Source organism: Podarcis pityusensis (assembly GCF_964106645.2).
Source record: "Podarcis pityusensis genome assembly, chromosome: 8".
NCBI lineage: Eukaryota > Metazoa > Chordata > Lepidosauria > Squamata > Lacertidae > Podarcis > Podarcis pityusensis.
Window position 1 is genome coordinate 4,108,376 of NC_138033.1, and position 24,772 is coordinate 4,133,147.

At 47.4% G+C, this 24,772-nt stretch overlaps 1 protein-coding gene across 2 annotated transcripts in view; it reads left to right on the top strand.

Annotated features, from left to right (window-relative positions):
- The window catches only part of EXOC3L2 (exocyst complex component 3 like 2), a 59,836-nt gene that overhangs the window by 17,557 nt on the left and 17,507 nt on the right, over positions 1-24,772 (top strand). For both annotated transcript variants that reach the window (XM_081018676.1, XM_081018677.1), the window contains exons 3-10: positions 6,119-6,761; positions 10,267-10,381; positions 11,374-11,484; positions 14,219-14,319; positions 16,485-16,595; positions 18,561-18,696; positions 20,092-20,214; positions 21,181-21,336. In XM_081018676.1, the coding sequence (XP_080874802.1) occupies positions 6,119-6,761; positions 10,267-10,381; positions 11,374-11,484; positions 14,219-14,319; positions 16,485-16,595; positions 18,561-18,696; positions 20,092-20,214; positions 21,181-21,336 (1,496 nt within the window). The remainder of the gene's footprint in view (positions 1-6,118; positions 6,762-10,266; positions 10,382-11,373; positions 11,485-14,218; positions 14,320-16,484; positions 16,596-18,560; positions 18,697-20,091; positions 20,215-21,180; positions 21,337-24,772) is intronic.

Below are 24,772 nucleotides of genomic sequence, written 5' to 3' on the forward strand. Positions count from 1 at the left end.
AGAGGTGAGGACTGCGGCCGGGAGCCAGTTCTCTCACCCTCTGTCCCCGCCATGGGGCTGCACGCGCCGCTGCAACAAGAAGAGGCAGCACCCAGAGCCGAGGCTGATGGGGTGCCCCCCATCCTCAGACACTCCCCGCCCCTCAGCCTGTGGAGCTGTGAGCTTAAGGGTGGGGAGCAAACTGTGACCCATAAGATGTCTTTCAGTCAAGCAGGCCCAGGTCATTTAGGACGATGGAGGTTGTGGTCCAGTGGCTCCCAAATGTGTTTTTTTTTGGGGCCCCCCACCCGCTTGGTTCCATGAACTTGTCCCCCCATTGCCCGCTATCCTACCCAATAAAAAAGCATTATTCGGAAGAGCAGTTTGCATGGCCTGCTAAGGAATACTGTAGCACACTCAGATTCAAAACAAGTGGCAACTGCCGTATTTTTCGCTCCATAAAATGCACCTGACTATAAGACGCACCTGGTTTTTAGAGGAGGAAAACAAGAAAAAAAATATTCTGAACGAAACAGTGGATGTATGATTTTTGTGGTTCATGCTGTGGCCACAAACATGTGATTTGATGGTGAGTTTGGGGTAGCTCAATGCAAAAATCCACGTGGATCCGTGCTTTGTAACCACGTTTTTGCGCCATTGCGGCTCCAGGCAACAGTGGGTGCGTGATTTTTTTGGTGCAGGCTGTAGCCATGGACATGCTATGTGATCCGATGGTGAATTTGGGGTGACCCAATGTAAAAATCCTGAGGATCCATGGGCTTTTACCTCTCCCCTCCCAGGCAGCCTCCGCTAGCCTCCCTTATCTCTCTTCAGATCCCACCGATCAGCTGTTTCCTTTCTACACTCCCTTCCCTCTTGTTTGCCTTAGTGTCTTTTCCTTAGCTGGAGCAGTTTTTTGCTCCTCCTTTTCTTCTAATTTCTCTGCTCTTTGCTTTAGTCTTCCTGTCTCCTCTCCTTGCAAGTTCGCTGTCTTTACCTCCCCACTCCCAGGCAGCCTCCTTTATTGCTAGAGTCCCTTATCTCCTTCCCCGATCGCTTGCCGATTAGCGGCTTTGTTTCAACACCCACTTCCCTCTTTCCAAAAAAAAGAGCATGATCTGTTTTTTGCCCCTGGGCAATTGGGCTCCAGGGACCATGCATTTGCTCCACAAGATGCACAGACATTTCCCCTTACTTTTTAGGAAGAAAAAAGTATGTCTTGTAGAGTGAAAAAGACGGTAATTGCACATTTATTCAGAGCCCCGTTAAAACTCTTCAGTTGAATTAATTTCTGCAAAACAGATGAACTTGATCCAGAGCTTTTCAAAGCCTGGCCATCCTTTGCACCTCCAGTGCCCATCCTGTCACCGCTTTCCCTCTTGATATCCCACCTTTGCCTCCCAAAGGATGGTTCCTGCCCCCTTTCAACCCCCACTACGACCCTGTGAGGTAGGTTAGGCTGAGAGGGCGACTGGCCACTGGAGCTTCATGGTTGAGTGGTGATTCGAACCCTAGTCTGACACTCTAATCCAGGGGTCAGCAAGGTTTACCGGCCATGGGCCGGATCACTCCCACGGAGATCGTCCGTGGGCCGGACTGGCACAGCGCAATGCCAGAAATCGCGTCTGCGCATGTCCGCGGTGCCGGAAATCGCTTCTGCGCATGCCCAGACGCCGAAAATCATGCCTGCGCAGAAGCGATTTTCGGCATCTGGACATGCGCAGACGTGATTTCCGGTATCTGCTCATGCGCAGATGCGATTTCAGGCGCCGCTCAGAGTGTCGCTGCACCGCGCCATGCTGGTTTAGCGCAGCATGCGGGGGACTTGACGAATGGGCGACTTGGTTTGGGGGTGGGTCATGGGCCGGTAAAACGGTTTTCGTGGGCTGCATCCGGCCCATAGGCCGAACGTTGCCAACCCCTGCTCTAACCCATGGGTAGGCAAACTAAGGCATGGGGGCCGGATGCGGCCCAATCATCTTCTAAATCCAGCCTACGAACGGTCCGGGAATCAGCGTGTTTTTACATGAGTAGAATGTATCCTTTTATCCTTCTGGCGGTTCCCTCATTGTGAGAAGTGAGGTTACAGGGAACCAGGCAGAGGGCCTTCTCGGTGGTGGCGCCCCGTGGAATGCCCTCCCTTTAGATGTGAAGGAAATAAGCAGCTATCCTATCTTTAAAAGACATCTGAAGGCAGCCCTGTTCAGGGAAGTTTTTAATATTTAACACTGTACTGTTTTTAACACTTGTTTGGGAGCCGCCCAGAGTGGCTGGGGAAACTCAGCCAGATGGGCGGGGTATAAATAAATTATTATTATTATTATTATTATTATTATTATTATTATATTTAAAATGCATCTCTGGGTTATTTGTGCGGCATAGGAATTGATTCACTTTTCCCCCTTCAAAATATAGTCCGGCCCACCACATGGTCTGAGGAACGCTGGACCGGACCCCTGCTGGAAAAGTTTGCTGACCCCTGCTCTAACCACTCAACTGTGCTGGCTCTCCATCCATCTAGTCAAGTTCCCTACAGGGTCTCATGCTATGTGAGATTCTTTGAAGTGGAGTTGAGAGGGGTTGACTCTACACGCAAAGCACCTACTCTGTCACTGTGCTGTGGTGTCTCCCATCATCCACCAAGGATGGGTTGCTGGTGGGGTGTACAGGGTCTTATTTATTTATCTGTTTATTTGTTTGTTTGTTTATTACACCACCCTTCATTAGACCACCGTTCAATCTCAGGGTGGTTCACAACATTAAAATAAAAGATTAAGAAAACCACACAAAATGCATAAAAAAGAACAAAAATGTAACTCTCCCACAACACATTTAAAAGGGTATCACATGCCAATCAGTCAAAGGCCTGGTTGAAGAGGAATGTTTTTGCCTGGCACCTAAAGGTGTATAATGAAGGCACCAGGCAAACTTCCCTGGGGAGAGCATTCCACAGATGGGGAGCCACCGCAGAAAAGGCCCCGTTCTTGTGTTGCCACCCTCTGGACCCCACGTGGAGAAGACACACAAAGAAGGGATTTCAGGGTCCGGGTAGATTTATATGGAAAGAGGCGGTCCTTGAGGTATTGCGGTCCTGAGCCGTTTAAGGCTTTATAGATCAAAACCAGCACTTTGAATTGGGCCCGGAAACTAATTGGTAGCCCGTGCAACACCGTCTTGCCCCGGTGAGCAACCTAGCTGCCAAATTCTGCCCCAGCTGGAGTTTCCAAACTGCCTTAAGAGGCGGCCCCACGTATAACATGATGCAGGATGTCTCAGGTCGCGCCCCATGCGTCTTGTGACATTGTTTCTCGCACCAGAGATTAAACACAAGACATAAGGCATCGGGGTTTACAAGCCAGGAAGCGCAGATTCCAAGCAAGCCTGGTCACCTTTTAAATATTAGCCCCTGGCTAATGCAGGAATGTGGGTTAGGAAGGGGACAGGAGCTGGGAAATGATGGAAAACCTTGTGACTTGGAACATGGAACAAGGGTGCATTGTCCGTGTGCAGAGTCAACATGGGATCGCCAGAGATAATAGCATTAGTGACGGCAACCCCAAAATCCAGCCGTCGTTTCAGTCTGTGTGTGGGCAGACATTATCTCCTTGCAAGGTCACACCCAGAGTTTTTGTGAAGTGCCGTCAGACTCATAGCCAGACCAGATCACTTCCCAGGTAGCTCCAAGACCCTTTCTGGTCTGAGGTTGGGGGCATCGTGCAGGGAGGAGCTGTCGGAAACCAAAACCCTTCACCTATTGCGCTGGTCCCCAAAGGTTTTCATTAGACCACCGTTCCACTGGTTCCATGAAGTCGTTCCCAGTGCCCCTGACTCGGCCCTATAAAAAGCATCCTAGCACTTTGCACGGTCCGCTAAGGAAGATAATAACATAATAAAATGCAAAACAGCCAACAATGAATTGCACGTCTATTCAAAATAAAAGGAAAACTTGTTGTTTAGTTGTTTAGTCGTGTCCGCTTCTTTGTGACCCCCTGGACCAGAGCACGCCAGGCACTCCTGTCTTCCACTGCCTCCCGCAGTTTGGTCAAACTCATGCTGGTAGCTTTGAGAACACTGTCCCACCATCTCGTCCTCTGTCGTCCCCTTCTCCTTGTGCCCTCCATCTTTCCCAATATCAGGGTCTTTTCCAGGGAGTCTTCTCTTCTCCTGAGGTGGCCAAAGTATTGGAGCCTCAGCTTCAGGATCTGTCCTTCCAGTGAGCACTCAGGGCTGATTTCCTCCAGAATAGAGAGGTTTGATCTTCTTGCAGTCCATGGGACTCTCAAGAGTCTCCTCCAGCACCAGAATTCAAAAGCATCCATTCTTCGGCGATCAGCCTTCTTTATGGTCCAGCTCTCACTTCCATACATCACTACTGGGAAAACCAGAGCTTTAACTTGTTGGCAAGGTGATGTCTCTGCTTTTTAAGATGCTGTCTAGGTTTGTCATTGCTTTTCTCCCAAGAAGCAGGCGTCTTTTAATTTCGTGACTGCTGTCACCATCTGCAGTGCCAAAGGAAAACTAGTTAAATTAATTTGCCCAAATTGATGAACTTGATCCAGAGATACCAGCTTTTCAAAGTCTGATAGTCATTACCCCTGTCAGTGCCCCCCTGATGTCCACTTGACCCTTATCACGCCGCCTAGTTAATCCTGCTGCCCCCCAAGAGGGAAATACCACCTGCTTTGAGAACCACTGACCTATTCAAACCATAGCTTGGGCAGGACACAGAGCACCAGTGGGCTGGCAGAGGGTGAAGGTTAATGCCACCTTTCTTGCCCTCTTCCTTGCATCCCAGAGGGGCACCCCTTGAGCATGCCAACTACGAGGCTCCAGGCTCATCACCCTGGTGATCTTTGGCAGGCAGAGAGGTGAGAGCCAGTGCGGTACAATGGTTAGTGTCAGACCACGACCTGGGAGACCAGGGTTCAAATCTCCACGCAGCCATGGGACCTTGGGAGCCAGCCACTGCCTCTCATCCTACCCTACCTTGCAAGGTTGTTGTGGCAGCTAAATGAGCAAGGGGAGAACCATGTGCAGGCCACCTTGAAGGAAAAGGTGGGATATAAATGCAATATACAACAAACAAACAAACCTCCAGTCTGTTACATACACCCCTAGACACACTTTGTTTTGGGTTTTTTGGAATCGTTTTTATTTGATTTTACAAATATAAATTTGTAATGCATATCCATATACAGTGGAACCTCGGTTTTCGAGTGTCTCAGAAGCCGAACATTTCGGAACCTGAACGCCGAAAACCCAGAAGTAATTGCTTCCGTTTTCGAACGCGCCTTGGAAGTTGAACAGCTTCCGCGGCGTGTTTTTCCATTTTCACCTTTGAAATTGCTGGCAGCCCTTTGTGCCGAGGTATAGAGATACTCTGAATCTTGAGACTTCCATGGGTCCTCATGTCAACATTTACAACCGCATAATATTCCATATTCTATGTTTTAAATCAATCCGTATTATCCATAGTATTTGTTACATTAGAAGTGGGTTTCAAATCCTGCTAATATTTCCAAAGGACGTTCGCAAACCGGAATACTCACTTCCGGGTTTGTGGCGTCCGGGAGCCAAAACGTTTGACTCGCAAGGCGTTTGGCTTTCAAGGAACGACTGTACGCCATAGCTGTCAACTTTCCCCTTTTCTTGTGAGGAATCCTATTCGGAATAAGGGAGTTTCCCTTTAAAAAAGGGAAAGGTTGACAGCTATGCTGTACACAGGTGGCGCTGTGGGTTAAACCACAGAGCCTAGGGCTTGCCGATCAGAAGGTCGGCGGTTTGAATCCCCGCGACGGGGTGAGCTCCCGTTGCTCAGTCTCTGCTCCTGCCAACCTAGCAGTTTGAAAGCACGTCGAAAGTGCAAGTAGATAAATAGGTACCACTCCAGCAGGAAGGTAAACAGCGTTTCTGTGCGCTGCTCTGGTTCGCCAGAAGCAGCTTAGTTATGCTGGCCACACAACCCGGAAGTTGTATGCCAGCTCCCTCGGCCAGTAAAGTGAGATGAGCGCCGCAACCCCAGAGTCGGTCACGACTGGACCTAATGGTCAGGGGTCCCTTTACCTTTACCTTTTTATGCTGTACGTTGAAATGGCTCCTAGACACAATTTTGGATCTCTTTTTCCTCCTTGTGCTCCAGTTCTGGAAATCCTGAACCTGATCCACAAAAGGGATCTCCTGGCGGCCGATGAGCACATCATCGAACTGGAGGCTGAGTGTGAGCAGGATGGGCAGCAGAGCACGGAGGGCAGCGAGGTCCGGAAATCTGGGAGCCGGAAAGCCAAGGATGTGGCGCTGCTGTATGAGGCCTTGCAGAAGGAGCTCTGGGCCGTCCTGGCTGAGTCTCTGGCCGCCAAGAGCTCCTGCCCGGCCCTGGAGCTCGTGGTGCGAGTGATCGAGCAGGAGGAGGACACCGACCGCAAGTGGCTGGCGGCTCAAGGGGACCGGGCAGGCGGTTGCGGACCCCGGCCACGGGCCATGAAGGAGCAGTGGGCCGAGGCAGTGCGCCAGCTGGTCGGAGAGCGGCTGCGCCAGTGCACCGAGGGCAGGGTCCTCCCCGTGGCCACCCAGATGGACCGCCTGGCCAAGTGCGCCCTGGAGGACCTGTGCACCGTCAAGTTCCATCTCTTGCACGCCTACCCCAAGGAATACGAGGCCTTCGGGGTCTACCTGTGCAGCTTCCACCAGGGACTCGCCAGGTGCCTTGCCGAGGCAGTCCAGAAGAAGCTGAGCATCTCAGACCTCTACTTCGTCCTGGATTGGAGCAGCAACATCTACCAGAGGTAAAAAGGCAGGGACGGATCCGGAGCGGTCTGCATGCCCTCCAACATTTTTCTATAATATTATTATTATATATATATAATAGAATATATAATATTCTACAATATTATTATTCTATTATTCTATAATAATATTAATAATAATGTTATTATGTATACCCCGCCCATCTGACTGGGTTGCCCCAGTGTCTGGGTGGCTTCCAACATACAGTGGTACCTCAGGTTACATACGCTTCAGGTTACAGACTCCGCTAACCCAGAAACAGTACCTCAGGTTAAGAATTTTGCTTCAGGATGAGAACAGAAATCGTGCTCTGGCGGCGCGGCGGCAGCAGGAGGCCCCATTAGCTAAAGTGGTACCTCAGGTTAAGAACAGTTTCAGGTTAAGGACGGACCTCTGGAACAAATTAAGCACCTAACCCGAGGTACCACTGTATATAAAAATATAATTAAGCACTGAACTTTTTAATAAAAAAAAAATCATCCCTATACAGTGGTACCTCAGGTTAAGAACTTAATTCGTTCTGGAGGTCCGTTCTTAACCTGAAACTGTTCTTAACTTGAGGTACCACTTTAGCTAATGGGGCCTCCTGCTGTCGCTGCACGATTTCTGTTCTCATCCTGAAACAAAGTTCTTAACCTGAGGTACTATTTCTGGGTTAGCGGAGTCTGTAACCTGAAGCATCTGTAACCCGAGGTACCGCTGTACAGGGCTGCCTTCAAATGTCTTCTAAAGGTTGTATAGTTACTTATCTCCGTGACTCGGGGATCACATAACTCCAGACCCTCCAACGTTTCTCCGATGAAAATAGGGACGTCCTAGGGAAAAGAGGGGACGCAGGTGGTGCTGTGGGTTAAACCACAGAGATTAGGACTTGCCAATCAGAAGGTCGGTGGTTCGAATCCCCGCGACGGGGTGAGCTCTCGTTGCTCGGTCCCTACTCCTGCCAACCTAGCAGTTCGAAAGCACGTCAAAGTGCAAGTAGATAAATAGGTACCACTTCGGTGGGAAGGTAAACGGCGTTTCCGTGCACTGCTCTTGTTCGCCAGAAGCGGATTAATAATAAATTATTATTATTATTATTATTATTATTATTATTATTATTATTTGTACCCCGCCCATCTGGCTGGGTTTCCCCAGCCACTCTGGGCGGCTTCCACAAAGACCAAAAATACACTAATATGTCATACATTAAAATCTTCCCTGAACAGGGCTGCCTTAAGATGTCTTCTGAATGTCAGGTAGTTGTTTATCTCTTTGACATCTGAAGTTCCCCAGGGTGGGCACCACTACCAAGAAGGCCCTCTGCCTGGTTCTCTGTAACCTCACTTCTCGCAGTGAGGGAACTGCCAGAAGGCCCTCGGAGCTGGACCTCAGTGTCCGGGCAGAACGATGGGGTGGAGATGCTCCTTCAGGGATACTGGGCCTTTGAGGCCATTTAGGGCTTTAAAGGTCAGCGCCAACACTTTGAATTGTGCTTGGAAATGTACATTTTCCTGCACTGGAGGGGGCTGGACTAGATGATCCTTAGGGTCCCCTCCACCTCTAGGATTCTATTATTCCCTTGCCCTTTTCCATTTATAGGCATGTTTTACCAAGCACTGATCCTCACAGAGCCAAAATGACCCCATCCACCCAGGCTTGAGGAAGTCAGACGTTTGTTCTGACCGGGTTTTGTTCTTATTTTTGTTCGTAATAAACAAGGTAGTTCAGATATGTGACTAATACTTAACACACAGCCTGTCCCTTTGATGAAACACCCTTGATTAAGGGCTTTGAACACCAAAGTCAAAGTTAATCCTGCAGCTGATTTTGGAGGTTAGAGGTCAGCTCAGGGATGTATGAAGTCATAACAGAGCAACCCCTGAGCATGTCCAGAGTGACTCCTGCTCACTACAAGCTTTGCTCCAGACGCGTCTGACTCCAGCCAGCCCTGGCTGCGAGGCTGTCACAGTCTTGCCTTTGTGCACGGACAGTAGGGAGGTTGTGAGCGAAAATTATTAATTATTATTAATATCCCAGCTTCCCTCCAGATCGGGGATCAAGGCAGCTTACACAAATTAAAACAGCTGAGATAAAATATAAGAAGCTAATATTGTATAAAAGACCATCATTAAAGAGCCATTAAACTCTAATAGAATTGAAACAATATTTGAAAATAGATGTATTTGAATACAGATAGTAAAAGCAGCAGAACGCTATGTAAACGTCCTTTTCTTTAAAAGCAATCAGATCCCTAAGGCCTATCAGAACAAAGTCGTCTTTAGTAGGGCTGGGCGATATCTGGTTTTCATCATCATAATATATCACCAGCTAAACATTGTGATATACCGATATGTTGTGAAGTCTGAAATGAGGATGGAGCTATGTAGAGGCATTGGCTGGCTTCATGGTTTTCCCCACATTGCAATTGTTGCACACACACACACACACACACCATGATTTTCAATATATCGCCAGAACAAAAATTATGAAACCGTTATCAGAATGCGCCAGCTAGACTGGTGACTGGGAGCAGCTGCCGAGACCACATAACACCGGTCCTGAAAGACCTACATTGGCTCCCAGTACGTTTCCGAGCACAATTCAAAGTGTTGGTGCTGACCTTTAAAGCCCTAAACGGCCTCAGCCCAGTATACCTGAAGGAGCGTCTCCACCCCCATCGTTCTGCCTGGACACTGAGGTCCAGCTCCGAGGGCCTTCTGCCGGTTCCCTCATTGCGAGAAGCAAAGCTACAGGGAACCAGGCAGAGGGCCTTCTCGGTGGTGGCTCCCGCCCTGTGGAACGCTCTCCCATCAAATGTCAAAGAGAAGAACAACTACCAGACTTTTAGAAGACATCTGAAGGCAGCCCTGTTTACGGAAGCTTTTAATGTTTGATGCATTACTGTACAGTGATACCTCAGGTTACATACACTTTAGGTTACAGACTTCGCTAACCCAGAAACAGTACCTCGGGTTAAGAACTTTGCTTCAGGATGAGAACAGAAATCGTGCTCCAGCGGTGCAGCAGCAGCGGGAGGCCCCATTAGCTAAAGTGGTGTTTCAGGTTAAGAACAGTTTCAGGTTAAGAACGGACCTCCAGAATGAATTAAGTTCTTAACCAGAGGTACCACTGTATTTTAATATTTTGTTGGAAGCCGCCCAGAGTGGCTGGGAAAGCCCAGCCAGATGGGCGGGGTATAAATAATAAAGTATTATTATTATTATTATTATTATTATTATTATTATTATTATTATCACCACAATATTGACTTCAAACTGGATGATATATCGATATATCTTCACCTGCCAGTGGAAGCACAACAAGGAGGGGTGCAGTCTGGCTTCACTAATAAGGGAGTTCCAAAATTGTCTGGCAGGAGCCACCACCGACAAAGCCCTCTCCTGCTGCCCCATAAAGCGTCCATGTGAGGGCATTTTTTTGGTCGGTGTGTGCGATGTACTTTGCATCCCTCTGGAAGACATCCTGCTTCTCACTCCCGCTCTCTTTCTCTCCGCCGCACAGAGAAGTTCTTGGCCGAGCAGAAATCTCCTCCCTGGTCAAGAGCCAGGAGCTGGGCCCGCTGCTGTCCTCCGAGACCCAACTGAGCCTGGAAGAGGACCTCATCGCTGCTGTGAAGGTAAACGGTGAATCGCAAAAGGGTGATGGGGAAGCAGCTTTCTGTTGCGGCTGCGCTGGGCCCGGGGGTAACCCGTGAAACGTGGTCCAGGTGCGGTCCAGAATCCGAAGGTTCTGCTGGGAGTCAGTCCCACAGGGCCAAGGCAGGAAACCAGGCAAGGACAGGTGCAGGATCTAGTATACAACAATGTTGCTCCCGCAACCCGGGGTGGGGTCCGACAGCCTTTTATCTTTGTCGGTCCTGATCCCCCGGTGACTCACCTCCCTGTCTCGCCCAAAGGCAAGCACTCCTCCTGCGAGTACTCAGGTCTCTCCTCCTCTCAGACCTCAGTCTCTGCAGCTCGGGAGATGTCGGTGGGTTACTAGACACAGAGGCTGCCTCAGCCTCCCCTGACCCAACCGGTAGTGGAGCAGCTGTAAGTGATGGCCCAGCTGGAGGCAACGAGGTCATCCACACATCTGGAGCCAGGGTGGACTCAGGCTCCTGACTCGGCCCAGCTGGTGTTTGTTGCAGGGGAACCTGTGCCGACTGGGACTCTTCAGGATCAGGCCCCAGACTTGGTTCAGATGATGCCTGAGGCAAAGGATCCGGTGCAGACTGGGACTCCTCTGGTTCTGAGTCCGAGTCCCAGGCCATCACGGCGGCTAATGAGGACGTAAGAAGTCCTTTCCGCAGGAGGCGAGGGCGGCCACCAAGCTAAATGGGTTTAAAAGAGGGATTGGGCAAATTCATGGCAGAGAGGGCCAGTTGGAGACATCAGTGCTTTTGAATGTCAGGGTCTGGGAGCCAGAGGAGGGGAGACGGGCCTTGCTTGCAGATTTCCCATAATGGGCATCTTGTTGGCCACTGTGAGAACAGGATGCTGGACCAGAAGGACCACAGGCCTCATCCTGCAGGGCTCTTTTTAGGTTCTTAGGGTGGCAGGCATGTAGACAAGCCGCTGATTTTGCCCGTTCTCTCCCTGGTGTGCACCTTTCCTTGCTTGTTCGTAGGCGAAGATCACCGAGGACATGAGCCAAGAGCTTCAGAAGGAGGAAGAGAGGTGGGCGCAAGACGACGCAGGCGACGGCTTCCAGTTCGGCCTGTCTGGCAAAGTCATACTGGTAGGTGGGACGCTTGGCCACCCAAAGGAGCCAGCGGCTTCGCCTGTTGGACTTCTGCCTGCATGCTTCGCTCTCCCTCTCGCTCTTCCTTCACGTCTGCATGGAGCTTCAGCCATTTACACTTACTGGCCACAGTTTGGCAAGGCGGCAATTTGTTTATTACGGTCCATAGGCAGGATTCTGGATCTATCCCAGCCCTGCCTGGAAATCCCAGGGGTTGACCAGGTGTTCTGCCCCTGAGCCATGTCTCTTCCCATGGAATTTCCCTTAAAAACCCAGACTGGATTCTCACTCATTCCTGTGACTTCTGACTTGGGAGAATCAGAGGCAAACAAACCCGTCTCAGAGATTCGCTGGTGTTGCCGAGTGTGGTGCCAGCTAGCCAATTCCTCACCCTTCCAGTCTCACCCCCTGGAACAATGAACCGTCCAGTGCTTGGAGCTAGCCGCCCCGTTCCCTTGTGATACTGAGTTCCTGGGTTTGCGTACATGCAGGTGTTTTTGCCAGTGTGCATTCTCAATGTCACCAGGAGAGAAGGGCTGGACCACCTAGAATCATAGGATCAAAGAGTTGTAAGGGACCTCAAGGATCACTTAGTGCAGCTCACTGTGGGATGTGAAACACAAGAGCAGTCAAGTACAACATCCCTAGAGTGGACGTAAAAGGGGATGTCTGGACCAGCCAGTCGGAACTTCCTGTTTCTCCTGTCTGGGACAGACTTCCTCTGCATGTGACTAGAGGTGGCCATGACCTCACCTGTGCAGGTAACAAAAGCATAGGACTGGTCAGCCATCTCTCTCTCTCTGACTACTTTTGTTGAAGAAGCAACATCTGCTTAGCCAAAGATGCTTCCAGCCAAGAAAGGACAAAGGGACTGTCTCCTTATGAGATAGTTTCCAGGTGTACATTACTCTTCTAAGCTAAGTCTGCCTTCTGGGATCCAACTGTGAACAGAATGTGAGTGAGTAAACCCTTTTAATACATTTATAGAAGACTGTATTGTGTCTTATCTTTTTATGAGGGACTAGGGAGCCAGCGTGGTATAGTGGTTAAGAGCAGTGGACTCGTAATCTGGTGAACCGGGTTTGTGTCCCCGCTCCTCCACATGAAGCTGCTGGGTGACCTTGGGCCAGTCACACTTCTTTGAATTCTCTCAGCCCCGCTCACCTCACAGAGTGTTTGTTGTGGGGGAGGAAGGGAAAGGAGAATGTTAGCTGCTTTGAGACTCCTTAAAGGTAAAGGTAAAGGTACCCCTGCCCGTACAGGCCAGTCTTGACAGACTCTAGGGTTGTGCGCTCATCTCACTCTATAGGCCGGGAGCCAGCGCTGTCCGCAGACACTTCCGGGTCACGTGGCCAGTGTGACAAAGCTGCTCTGGTGAGCCAGAGCCGCACACGGAAACGCCGTTTACCTTCCCGCTAGTAAGCGGTCCCTATTTATCTACTTGCACCCGGGGGTGCTTTCGAACTGCTAGGTTGGCAGGCGCTGGGACCGAGCAACGGGAGCGCACCCCGCCGCAGGGATTCGAACCGCCGACCATGCGATCGGCAAGTCCTAGGCGCTGAGGTTTTACCCACAGCGCCACCTGCGTCCCAAACTCCTTAGGGTAGTGATAAAGCGGGATATCAAATTCAAACTCTTCTAAATGGGGAATTACCTTTAAAATTTATTTAGAGGCTTTAGCGAGCCTGAGCAAACACATCCGCTGTGCAAACTTTAAAAGGGGGAATGTTACTCTGCTAAATTGTATAATAAAACAATATAGCCTCTCCTGCATCCCTGAACGTTCCCACACCCACTGCAATGCAGGAATCACAGCTGAAGAGTCCCTGGCGGGTGACCACCCAACCTCTGCTTACAAACCTCCAAACCTTCTGAAGTGATCCGTTCCACTGTCAAATGGCTTTTACCACCAGAAAGTTCTTCATGACATTTAGTTGGCACCTCCATTTGAATCCACTGGTTCAGGTCCTGCCCACTGGATTAGCAGAATCCGACCTTGCACAGCCCTTCAGATGTTTGAAGACAGCTGTCCATCTACTCTTCTCCATGCTGAACATACCCAGCTCCCAAGGCTTGGCTTCCAGACCATTGATCATGTTGCTTGCCCTCTTCTGCACATCTTTCAGCTTGTTCGTACCCTTCTTAAACCGGGAACTGGGCACGGGACTCCAGTACTTCCTCTTAAGAAAGACTTCATCCCTGCCTACTCTTGCCTGTTCCTTCCCTGCTTCATCTTTGCTGAGATGTTCCCTCTCCTGGGACTGAAGAGTGGCTGGCTGGGAGTCCTTTGGGACTGGGCAGGGTGCATAGCTGTCAACTTTCAGATCTGAAAATAAGGGATCAGCAGCCTCACCTGCCCCGGGGACAGTCTACGGGATATTTTAACAATCCGGGATAGACTTCCGGTTGGCCGCACAATTAATGGCGGACGGGAGCTCTTTCGGATGAAAGAGCCCCAGTGGTTTGAAGTTTGGGGTGACGGCGAGAGTGTTGCAGAACCCAAAAAAAACCCCTCAGATCAAGTGTTCTGAGGACCTGGTGTTCCAGCAGGTACCCTTTGCGATATATACGATATATACGGGATATCTAACAATCCGGGATAGCAGCGGGAAACAGCGCTGGAGTAAGGGAATTTCCCGCAAAAAAGGGAAGGTTGACAGCTATGGCAGGGTGGCTATCCAAAGGCACCCATCTCTTGATTTTATCACAGGCCTTTTCTCCCTCTCTACAGGTGCTGAAGGCTCACGTAGACAAAGCGCCCCAGATCACAGAAGATTTTGGAAGGAGGATGGCACACTGCTGCCTGTGCTGCTTGGCGGACTTCCTGCAGAGGTAGTTCCCTTCTGAAGGACGGGCGAGGGCGACACCGGGAAAAGAAAACCAAGCTCTTCTTTTCACTGCGGGTTCGGTGGGGAAGCAGCGCGTGGTCTAGAACATTGATAGAAGCCTTGCTTTTAATAATAATAATAATAATAATAATAATAATAATAATAATAATTTATTTATATCCTGCCCTCCCCAGCCGAAACCAGGCTCAGAGCAGCTAACAACAATAAAAGTAACACAGCATTCTAAAATCAATTCATTTTAAAATCAATTCAAAATCAAACTAAATTAATGGCAACCATTGGGCTAGAGTTCTGTGAGGATTACCAAAGGAGGGGGTCAGACTGTGCCTTGGCCAAAGGCCTGGTGGAATTTTAAATTATATATATATTATAACATAATATATATATTTTAATTCGAACTGCCGACCTTCTGATCGGCAAGCCCTAGGCTCTTTGAAATGAATGAACCTGACTCAGGTCCCTTCATTCCAATGGGTCTTAGTTGTTGTTGTTGTTATTAATAATTCCCTGCCCCTCACCCTAAGGTTCCAGAGCAGGCTGCAACGTTAAAACACAATATGGGGCTTCGCTGCAGCTGACGACAGAGCAGAGGCTTAGCATGCAGGATCCAGCCCTCCCGTCTCAGTCAAAAGGGTCTCAGGTCACATGGGGCCCTGGAGAGGACAAGACGGACAGAGAAACAATGTGGGGTAACAGTTAAAAGTGTTGGACTGGGACCTGTGAGACCCGGGTTCGAATCACCACTCAGCCATGAAGCTCAGGGGGTGATAGTCACTGCCTCTTAGCCAAACCTACCTCCCAGGGCTGATGTGGGAATAAATGGGGAGCAGGGAGAACCATGCATGGAGCTCCTTGGATAGGAAATAAATACAGTGGTACCTCGGGTTACAGATGCTTCAGGTTACAGGTGCTTCAGGTTACAGACTCCGCTAACCCAGAAATGGTACCTCAGGTTAAGAACTTTGCTTCAGGGTGAGAACAGAAATCGTGCTCCAGCGGCGCAGTGGCAGCAGGAGGCCCCATTAGCTAAAGTGGTACTTCAGGTTAAGAACAGTTTCAGGTTAAGAACGGACCTCCGGAACGAATTAAGTTCTTGACCCGAGGTACCACTGTAAACAACATTACAGTACTGCAATGCAGTATTAAACACAATATTCAGATGCAATTCGGTATATCGTCAAATATACTGCATGCTTCTAGAGATCCAGGGGGAGGGAGCTGAACCCCAAATAATAGCCCTTCTATCCTGCCCTCCCTCTGAGGGAACATAACCCGGTCCTTCCCTCTCTCTTTTTTCATTGCAACAATCCTGCGAGGTAGGCCAGCCTGAGACTTGCAGTCTGCGCCACTTGCAAGGCAGCGGGTGTCCTGCAGGAGGCAGCAGTGGCGGCGGCAAAGCATGTTGTGCCACAGGACCGAGGAATAAGCTGCGCAGGCGAGGGTTGCAAAAAAACCCCCTTGTTTTCCCGCCGGCCTGGGGAAGAGGGAATCGTCCCAAGGAAACCAAAGCCTGCCCCGAACTGCTCTCGCCGCAACCGCTTTCTGTGTGGGTGGCACGCAGGAGGCAGCTGGGGTGGAGTAGCGGGTTTAGGAACACCCACCGGACGGTGGCAGCCGAATGGCATGCCGTTTCCATTTCAAACTGGCCGCCGAGGACCAGGGTCATCCCGGGGTATAAATAGCCGCTCCGTAAGGAAATGCCAGCAAGATGGAGCCAGAGGACAAAGGCCCCCCCCTGCCCCCGGTGGAGTCAGCCAGGGATGGAAATCCAAAGCTATTCTTAGCAGGTCTGCTTCCTGGTGCGCCTGTTTCAGAAAGCTGGGTGTGTGTCGTTGTTTGTCTGAATGGGATGTTCGTGTCCTCTGGGGACGCGAAAACCCAAGGAAGACCAGAGGTTCACCGTGGGGCTGCTACCCCGGTTAACAGTGGGATGATGGGGGTTGGAAGAGCCACCTACTGGTTTTAGTAGCGCCCAGTGGGCTTCCTGGCCGTGGCGGGATTTGAACCCCGATCTCCCAGGTCCAACCATGACAGATGGTTGTGGGAAGATGCCGTGAGGCACGGCGGGTGCCTTTGAGCAGGACTTCTTTGCACCACCTGAATTTCACTCTGCCTTTTCTCTCCCTCTTTGCGTCCCCCCCCCCCCAGTTTTCAGAGGAAGGTCGAAAGGTTCCACGAGGGACAGATTGAGACCTCCCTCACTGCCGACGCCTTAATGGACCGGACCATCATGCTCATAAACCACTGCCCACCTTTTAGGTAAGAGACGGACTCTCATTCTTTTTCCTTTCTCCTCCTGTGATGAGGCTGCATTTTAATATTTTAATATTTCAATATTTTAATGTTGTATTTTAATCTTGTTTTTAAGTTGTATTCATTCAACTTGTTTTTATTATTGCTTGTTAGCCGCCCTGAGCCCGGCCTTGGCTGGGGAGGGCGGGGTATAAATAAAAATTATTATTATTATTATTATTATTATTATTATTATTCCCCCTTTAAGCCTCGAGTGCCAGGGGAAAACCAGAGCAGCTGAAAGTTCAACCCCTTCTCCTCTGGCCCCCACAATCGTTGCAAATTCTCCTGTCCCCCCACAACCATGTCCTAACCTGTTGTGTATCGGCCTGAACTTGGACCCTCTCCACTTGCACAACGATATTGAAAAGCTCACCCCCACTTTCACTTCACCCCTATTTGGGTTGTATTGGGTACTCATTTGTTTTTACGGGACCGCCTCTCCTGGTCTGCCCCGCAGAGGACCTTAAGGTCCATGAATAATCATAGTTTAGAGGTCCCGGGCCCTAAGAAAGACAGACTATCCTCCACCAGGGCCAGGGCCTTCTCAGTGACGGCTCCGACCTGGTGGAATGCTCTGTCCCAGGAGACCAGGGCCCTGCAGGATTTAACTTCCTTCCGCCGGGCCTGTAAGACAGAGCTATTCCACCTGGCTTTCAACTTGAACTTAGCCTGATCTTTTATTCCTTCCCTCCCCCTCCTCTTTTTATGAAAATTACCTGCTCTGGGATCCCACAGCTAATTCTCCCCTGGTCTCCTCGCTGGCACAAATAGGACTAATTTAGCCAGCTAGCCCTGGTGATCATCTAATGTTTACTGGATGGATTTCCCCCCTAAATTGATTTTTGAATTCTGAATTTATTGTTATTCAAGTTTTATACGGTATTTTATGCTGTTTTTGTTGCATCAATTAAGTGTTTTAAATTTGTTGTTAGCCGCCCTGAGCCCGGTTTTTGAACGGGGAAGGGCAGGGTATAAATAAAAAATTATTATTATTATTATTATTATTTTCTCGGATCGGAGAGCTTTGCTCTTTTTGCGGCAATCCAACCCTACCCGCTGAACTGAAGCTCGGTCAAGCAAAATCTCTCTCTAGATTTTCCACACGCTTCTCCGCCTGTACCTCCTCCCCATGGCGAGAATGTACCATATTTTTCGCTTCATAAGACACAATTTTTTCCTCCAAAAAAGTAAGGGGAAATGTCTGTGCGTCTTATGGAGCGAATGTGTGGTCCCTGGAGCTGAATTGTCCAGGGGCAAAAAGCAGATCATTGCTTTTTCTTTTTTCTTTTTTTTTTGAAAGAGGGAAGTGAGTGTTGAAATAAAGCCGCTAATCGTTTGCCAATCAGGGAGAGAGATAAGGGACTCTAGAGATAAAGGAGGCTGCCTGGGAGGGGGGGCGATAAAGACAGCAAACTTGCAAGGAGAGGAGACAGGAAGACTAAAGCAAGGAGGAGAGAAATTAGAAGAAAAGGAGGAGCAAAAAACTGCCCCAGCTAAGGAAAAGACACTAAGAGGGAAGGGAGTGTTGAAAGGAACCAGCTGATCGGTGGGATCGGAAGAGAGATAAGGGTCACCCCAAATTCACCATCAGATCACATAGCATGTCCATGGCTATAGCCTGCACCAAAAAAATAACGCACCCACTGTTTCGTGGGGCCGCAATGGTGCAAAAACACGGTTACAAAGCACGAATCCACATGGATTCTCAGGATTTTTGCATTGGGCTACCCCAAACTCACCGTCAAATCACATGTCTGTGGCCACAGCATGAACCACAAAAATCACACATCCACTGTTTCGTTCAGAATATTTTTTTTCTTGTTTTCCTCCTCTAAAAACTAGGTGCGTCTTATGGTCAGGTGCGTCTTATGGAGCGAAAAATACGGTAGGCCCTGTGTTCTGCCCCGCTGACCAGAATCTCTCCCGCAGGGATTACGTGGAGCGATTGGCGAGGTTCGGCCACCCTGAGAGCGAGGCAGTGAGGTGCCAGGCCAACGCCTCCCTTGACAGAGTGACTCGACTGTGCAACAGGGTCTTGGCTGACCACCTCTTTCAAAACCTCAAGGTATTGATTTTGGAGAAGACCTCCCCAGAGGGATGTTAGTGGGAGCAGACTGAGGGAGGGAGAAATCGATCTAACATGATCTCATCCAACATGATCTCGGAGTGGGTGAGGAATACCGGGGAGAAACTAACACATGGTTAATCTGTGGAACTCACTGCTGCAGGAAGCTGTGATTTGCCCCACTGAAGACGGCTTTATTTATTTATTTTTAATTTTTTATTAGTTTTTTAACATATCATTTTCAACAATAATTCAACATACTTTTATATCTTATACAGTTTTTTTTTACTTCCATCAATCACGTCTGAAAATTTTTCCAATCTATTCACTTAATTTATATTTCTTGCTTTCACTATTGCATTTAAACTCATAACTAATATCTCTAGTCTTTCTCTACTTTGTAACACTTCATATATTTCTCCTTACAAAACTTCTTGTAGTCCCGCTAGCGTAATTTGTTGATTACAGCTGCTCTTCAAATAGTTCGTATATTTCTTCCAATCTTCTGTAAATCTCTGGTCTCACAGGTTTCAAATCCTTCCTGGCATTTTATCCAATTCTGCGTAGCCCATTAATTTTATCTGCCATTCTTCTTTCGTCAGAATCTCTTCTTGCTTCCATTTCTGGGCTAACAATACTCTTGCCGCTATTGTTGCATATAAAAACAATTTAACATCTTGCCTGTTAATATCCTCACCTATAATACCAAGTAAAAATGCTTCTGGTTTTTTTGAAAAATGTATATTTCAACATCTTTTTCACCTCATTATATATCATTTCCCATGAGTTTTTGACTTTCTTACATTCCCACCACATATGGTAAAACGTTCCTTCTTTTTCTTTACATTTCCAACATTTGTTATTTGTCTTATGCATTCTAGCTAATTTTACGGGTGTAATATACCATCTATACATCATTTTCATAATGTTCTCTTTCAAGGCATTAAAAGGTAAAGGGTAAAGGGACCTCTGACTGTTAGGTCCAGTCGTGGCCGACTCTGGGGTTGCAGCGCTCATCTCGCTTTATTGGCCGAGGGAGCCGGCGTACAGCTTCCGGGTCATGTGGCCAGCATGACTAAGCTGCTTCTGGCGAACCAGAGCAACGCACGGAAACGCTGTTTACCTTCCCGCCGGAGCGGTACCTATTTATCTACTTGTACTGGTGTGCTTTCGAACTGCTAGGTTGGCAGGAGCAGGGACTGAGCAACGGGAGCTCACCCCGGCATGGGAATTCGAACCGCCGACCTTCTGATCGGCAAATCCTAGTCTCTGTGGTTTAACCCACAGCACCACCCACGTTCAAGGCATTACAAGCTGTTAATTTTATTCTTTCTTTCCACAATCTTTCCCAATTATTTCTCATTCCTCCTTTTTTCCCTCCTCTGCCCCATGCAGCCCCACTTCCAAAAGCTGATGAAAAGGAAGTGGCTCAGCAACTCGGAGGCCTTCTCCACCATCATGGACACCCTGGAAGAACACGCCCGGAAGCTGAGGAAGATGAAGATGGAGCCATACCAGGTGAGCGGCCTCCCAGGAAGGCAAATGACCCGGCCTCCAAGCCATTGCTGCTGTGATAAGAATTTTAAGGTCTTAGATATATAATAAATGTTCATAAGTGTACCAACCAAGCATGTTGGTACATTTACCGGCACAGAAAGACCAACCTGAAACCATTTTGATTCCCAAACTGACCAAATGTTTGGATATTGCTGCATATTCCATTACCTTCTGTCGCCATTCTTCTACTGTTTGTATTTGCTGTTGTTTTCAGAGCAGTATTATCATTTATACTTTTCAGATATACACATTTCACTGGTTTCGCAATCATTATGACATTTCAAAACTGGACTTCCTTCCCCCTCTTTCTGCGGTTCCTTAAATTTATTTTTAATACCTCCTGCATGTCCAAATTCACTTAACTTACTGATGTATTTATCTTCTTTAAATAGATACTCTTATGCAGGTTATTGCAATTATCCTCCCAGTGCGTTTATCTGTTTACAGTTTATCTGTAAATGTTCCATAAACCATTTCCACTCTTTTATAAAAAGTTTGTTATCTTGATTTCTTATCCTTCCGGTAAGTTTCGCCATTTCTGCATACAGTGGTACCTCTGGTTACATACATAATTCGTTCCGGAGGTCCGTTCTTAACCTGAAACTGTTCTTAACCTGAAGCACCACTTTAGCTAATGGGGCCTCCCACTGCAGCCGCACAATTTCTGTTCTCATCCTGAAGCAAAGTTCTTAACCCGAGGTATTATTTCTGGGTTAGCGGAGTCTGTAACCTGAAGCGTATGTAACCTGAAGCGTATGTAACCTGAGGCACCACTGTATTCCATAGGTTTTTGTATCCATTCTTCCTCCTTTGCTGGGGCTTCCTTTTCTTTCCAATTTTTGGGCAAATACCGTTCTTGCCCCTGTAGCTGCATACGTGAATAAGTTTCTGTGCAATTTAGGCAGCTGCTTCCTTGTCTCTCGCCAGATGTTCCTGAAAGATGTGCACCGCCGGGTGCTCATCGAGTACGTCCGGCCCCTGATGCGAGTGCGGTTCGTCTGCACAACCTCCAAGATGAGGACCAAGATGGCAAACAAGCTGCGGCATGAAGCCAAGCAGCTGGAGGAGTTCTTCAGCCAGCTGGTGAGGACCGGGGGTGTGGGGTGAGGTGTGGGCCCCCCTGCCACCAAAGCGGGGCTGGCGGTGGGAGAGGGCAGGTGAAGAGGAGGAAAGTAGCGCCCCTGGACCTGCCTCTAGCCCAGGCGTAAAAACCAATAGAAAAAAGACAGTCATGGAATTACGAAATTGCACGAAACAAATGAAATACAGTGGTACCTCGGGTTAAGTACTTAATTCGTTCCGGAGGTCCGTTCTTAACCTGAAACTGTTCTTTTTTTTTTTTAATGATATTTATTAAAATTTCAGAAAAAAAAGAATTACACAAAAAGAAGAAGTAAGAATACAAGAAAAATACAAAATACAAAGTACAGAATAAAAGAATAAAAAACACTTAAAGAAGAAAAAAAGAAAAATAGATCAATTTTTCCATACCTTACATTCATATCTTTGTTTCCCTGACCTCCTCATACCTCCCTTTTTTGTATTCCAGTTCAATTAGTTAATTCAGCAATTTCTTTCCCTCTTTATTTTCTCATGATCCTTTAACTTAATATACTATGACTTTAAATTTTCACCTGTTATCAATCCTTTTTTACATACACCTTTATAGCATTACTGCTTAAACCACCTAACTTCATTCCAACATCATTCTAACATTCATTAATTTTGCAATATTTCGGTAAATAGTCTTTAAATTTCTTCCAATCTTCTTCCACCGACTCTTCTCCCTGGTCTCGGATTCTGCCAGTCATTTCCGCCAATTCCATGTAGTCCATCACCTTCATCTGCCATTCTTCCAGAGTGGGTAGGTCTTGTGTCTTCCAATACTTTGCAATAAGTATTCTTGCTGCTGTTGTGGCATACATAAAGAAAGTTCTATCCTTCTTTAACACCAGTTGGCCGACTATGCCCAGGAGAAAGGCCTCTGGTTTCTTCAAGAAGGTATATTTAAATACCTTTTTCAATTCATTATAAATCATCTCCCAGAAAGCCTTAATCCTTGGGCACGTCCACCAAAGGTGAAAGAATGTACCTTCAGTTTCCTTACATTTCCAACATTTATTATCGGGCAAATGATAAATTTTTGCAAGCTTGACTGCGGTCATGTACCACCTGTATATCATTTTCATAATATTCTCTCTTAAGGCATTGCATGGTGTAAACTTCATACCTGTGGTCCATAACTGTTCCCTAGCAGCCATCATTATGTTATGTCCAACATCTTGTGCCCATTTAATCATAGCTGATTTCACCGTTTCATCCTGAGTATTCCATTTCAACAGCAAGTTATACATCTTTGACAAATTCTTAGTTTTGGGTTCTAACAGTTCTGTTTCTAATTTTGATTTCTCCACCTGGAAGCCAATTTTCTTGTCCAAATTATATGCCTCCATTATCTGATAATAATGAAGCCAGTCTCGCACTTTGTTTTTTAATTTCTCAAAACTCTGCAATTTGAGTCTATCTCCATCTTGTTCCAAAATTTCCCAATATTTCGGCCATTTGACCTCCATATTGAACTTTTTCTGAGCTTTCGCTTCCATCGGTGACAGCCACCTTGGGGTTTTGTTTTCCAATAAGTCCTTATATCTTATCCAAACATTAAACAATGCTTTCCTGACAATATGGTTTTTGAATGCTCTATGTGCTTTGACCTTATCATACCACAGATATGCATGCCATCCAAATACATTGTTAAAACCTTCTAAATCCAAAATGTCTGTGTTTTCAAGAAGCAGCCATTCTTTCAACCAGCAAAAAGCTGCTGATTCATAGTAAAGTTTAAAGTCTGGCAGGGCAAATCCACCTCTTTCCTTTGCATCTGTTAGTATTTTAAATTTTATTCTAGGTTTCTTGCCCTGCCAGACAAATCTAGAAATATCTCTCTGCCACTTCTTGAAACAGTCCATTTTGTCCACAATTTGCAATGTTTGAAACAAAAACAACATTCTAGGCAATACATTCATTTTTATCGCAGCAATACGGCCCAGCAGTGAAAGCTTCAAATTTGACCAAATTTCTAAATCTTTTTTCACTTCAGCCCAGCATTTTTCATAGTTGTCTTTAAATAAATTCCCATTTTTTGCTGTCATGTTAATCCCCAGGTATTTCACTTTCTTAACCACTGTTAAGCCTGTCTCATTCTGAAACCTCTCTCTCTCAATCGGTGTTAAGTTTTTCTCTAAAACCTTGGTTTTTAACTTATTCAGTTTGAATCCTGCAACCTGACCAAATTCTTGAATCAGTTCTAAAACCCTTTTGGTACTAGATTCTGGCTCCTGTAACGTCAATACTAAGTCATCTGCAAATGCTCTCAATTTGTACTGTCTGGCTCCGACTTGTATACCTTTAACCAACTGGTCCCTTCTAATCATATTCAGCAAAACCTCCAGGACCGATATAAAAAGCAATGGGGAGATTGGGCAACCTTGTCGTGTCCCTTTTTCTATCTTAAATTCTTCAGTCACCACATTATTTACAATTAATTTAGCCTTTTGTTCTGAATATATTGCACTTATACCGTTTTCAAAGCCTTGGCCTACCCCCATACCCTGTACGTTCTTCTTCATAAAACTCCAAGAAATGTTGTCAAAAGCTTTCTCCGCGTCCACAAATATTAAAACTGTCTTAGTATTTATATTCACTTGTAATTTTTCTAAAATATTGATTATGTTTCTCACATTGTCAGATAGATGTCTACCCGGGAGAAAGCCTACTTGGTCTTTATGTATCTCTTCCACTAACACTCTTTTTAGTCTTTTAGCCAAGATGTCTGCAAAAATTTTGTAATCCACATTGAGCAGTGATATGGGGCGGTAGTTCTTAAGCTGCGTCTTTTCAGTCTCTGTTTTCGGTACAAGTGTAATATACGCTTCTTTCCACGACTCTGGTGCCCTTTTCCCATCCATTATTTCATTACAGACTTCTTTTAAAGGTTGTACTAACCATTCTTTTAAAGATCTGTAGTATCTAGAAGTCAGTCCATCCGGTCCTGGAGATTTACCTAACTGCATATTCTGAATGGCACCTTCTATCTCCTGTTCAGTTATTTTATAGTTCAACATTAATTTATTTTCTTGAGAGATTTTTTGTAATCCATTTGTTTTCAAAAATCGGTCTACGTCAATTTCTTTCTGTGGCCCTTGTGTATATAGTTGTTTAAAGTACCGTATTTTTCGCCCTATAGGACGCACCGTCCTATAAGGCGCACCTAGTTTTTTGGGGGGGAAATAAAGGGAAAAAAATTATTTTCCCCCCAGGCGCAGGGCTGGGGCGGGGGAAGCCCGAGCTTCCCCCTACCCCAGCCCCCAAACAGGCAGCTCTCTGCAAGCCGTGGGAGCCCAGCGCTGGCTCCCGCTGCTTGCGGAGAGGTCCGCGAAGCCTGGACGCGCTGAGCTCAGCGCGCGCAGGCTTCAGCGTGCAGGCAACTCTCCGCAAGCAGTGGGAGCGCTCTCGCTGC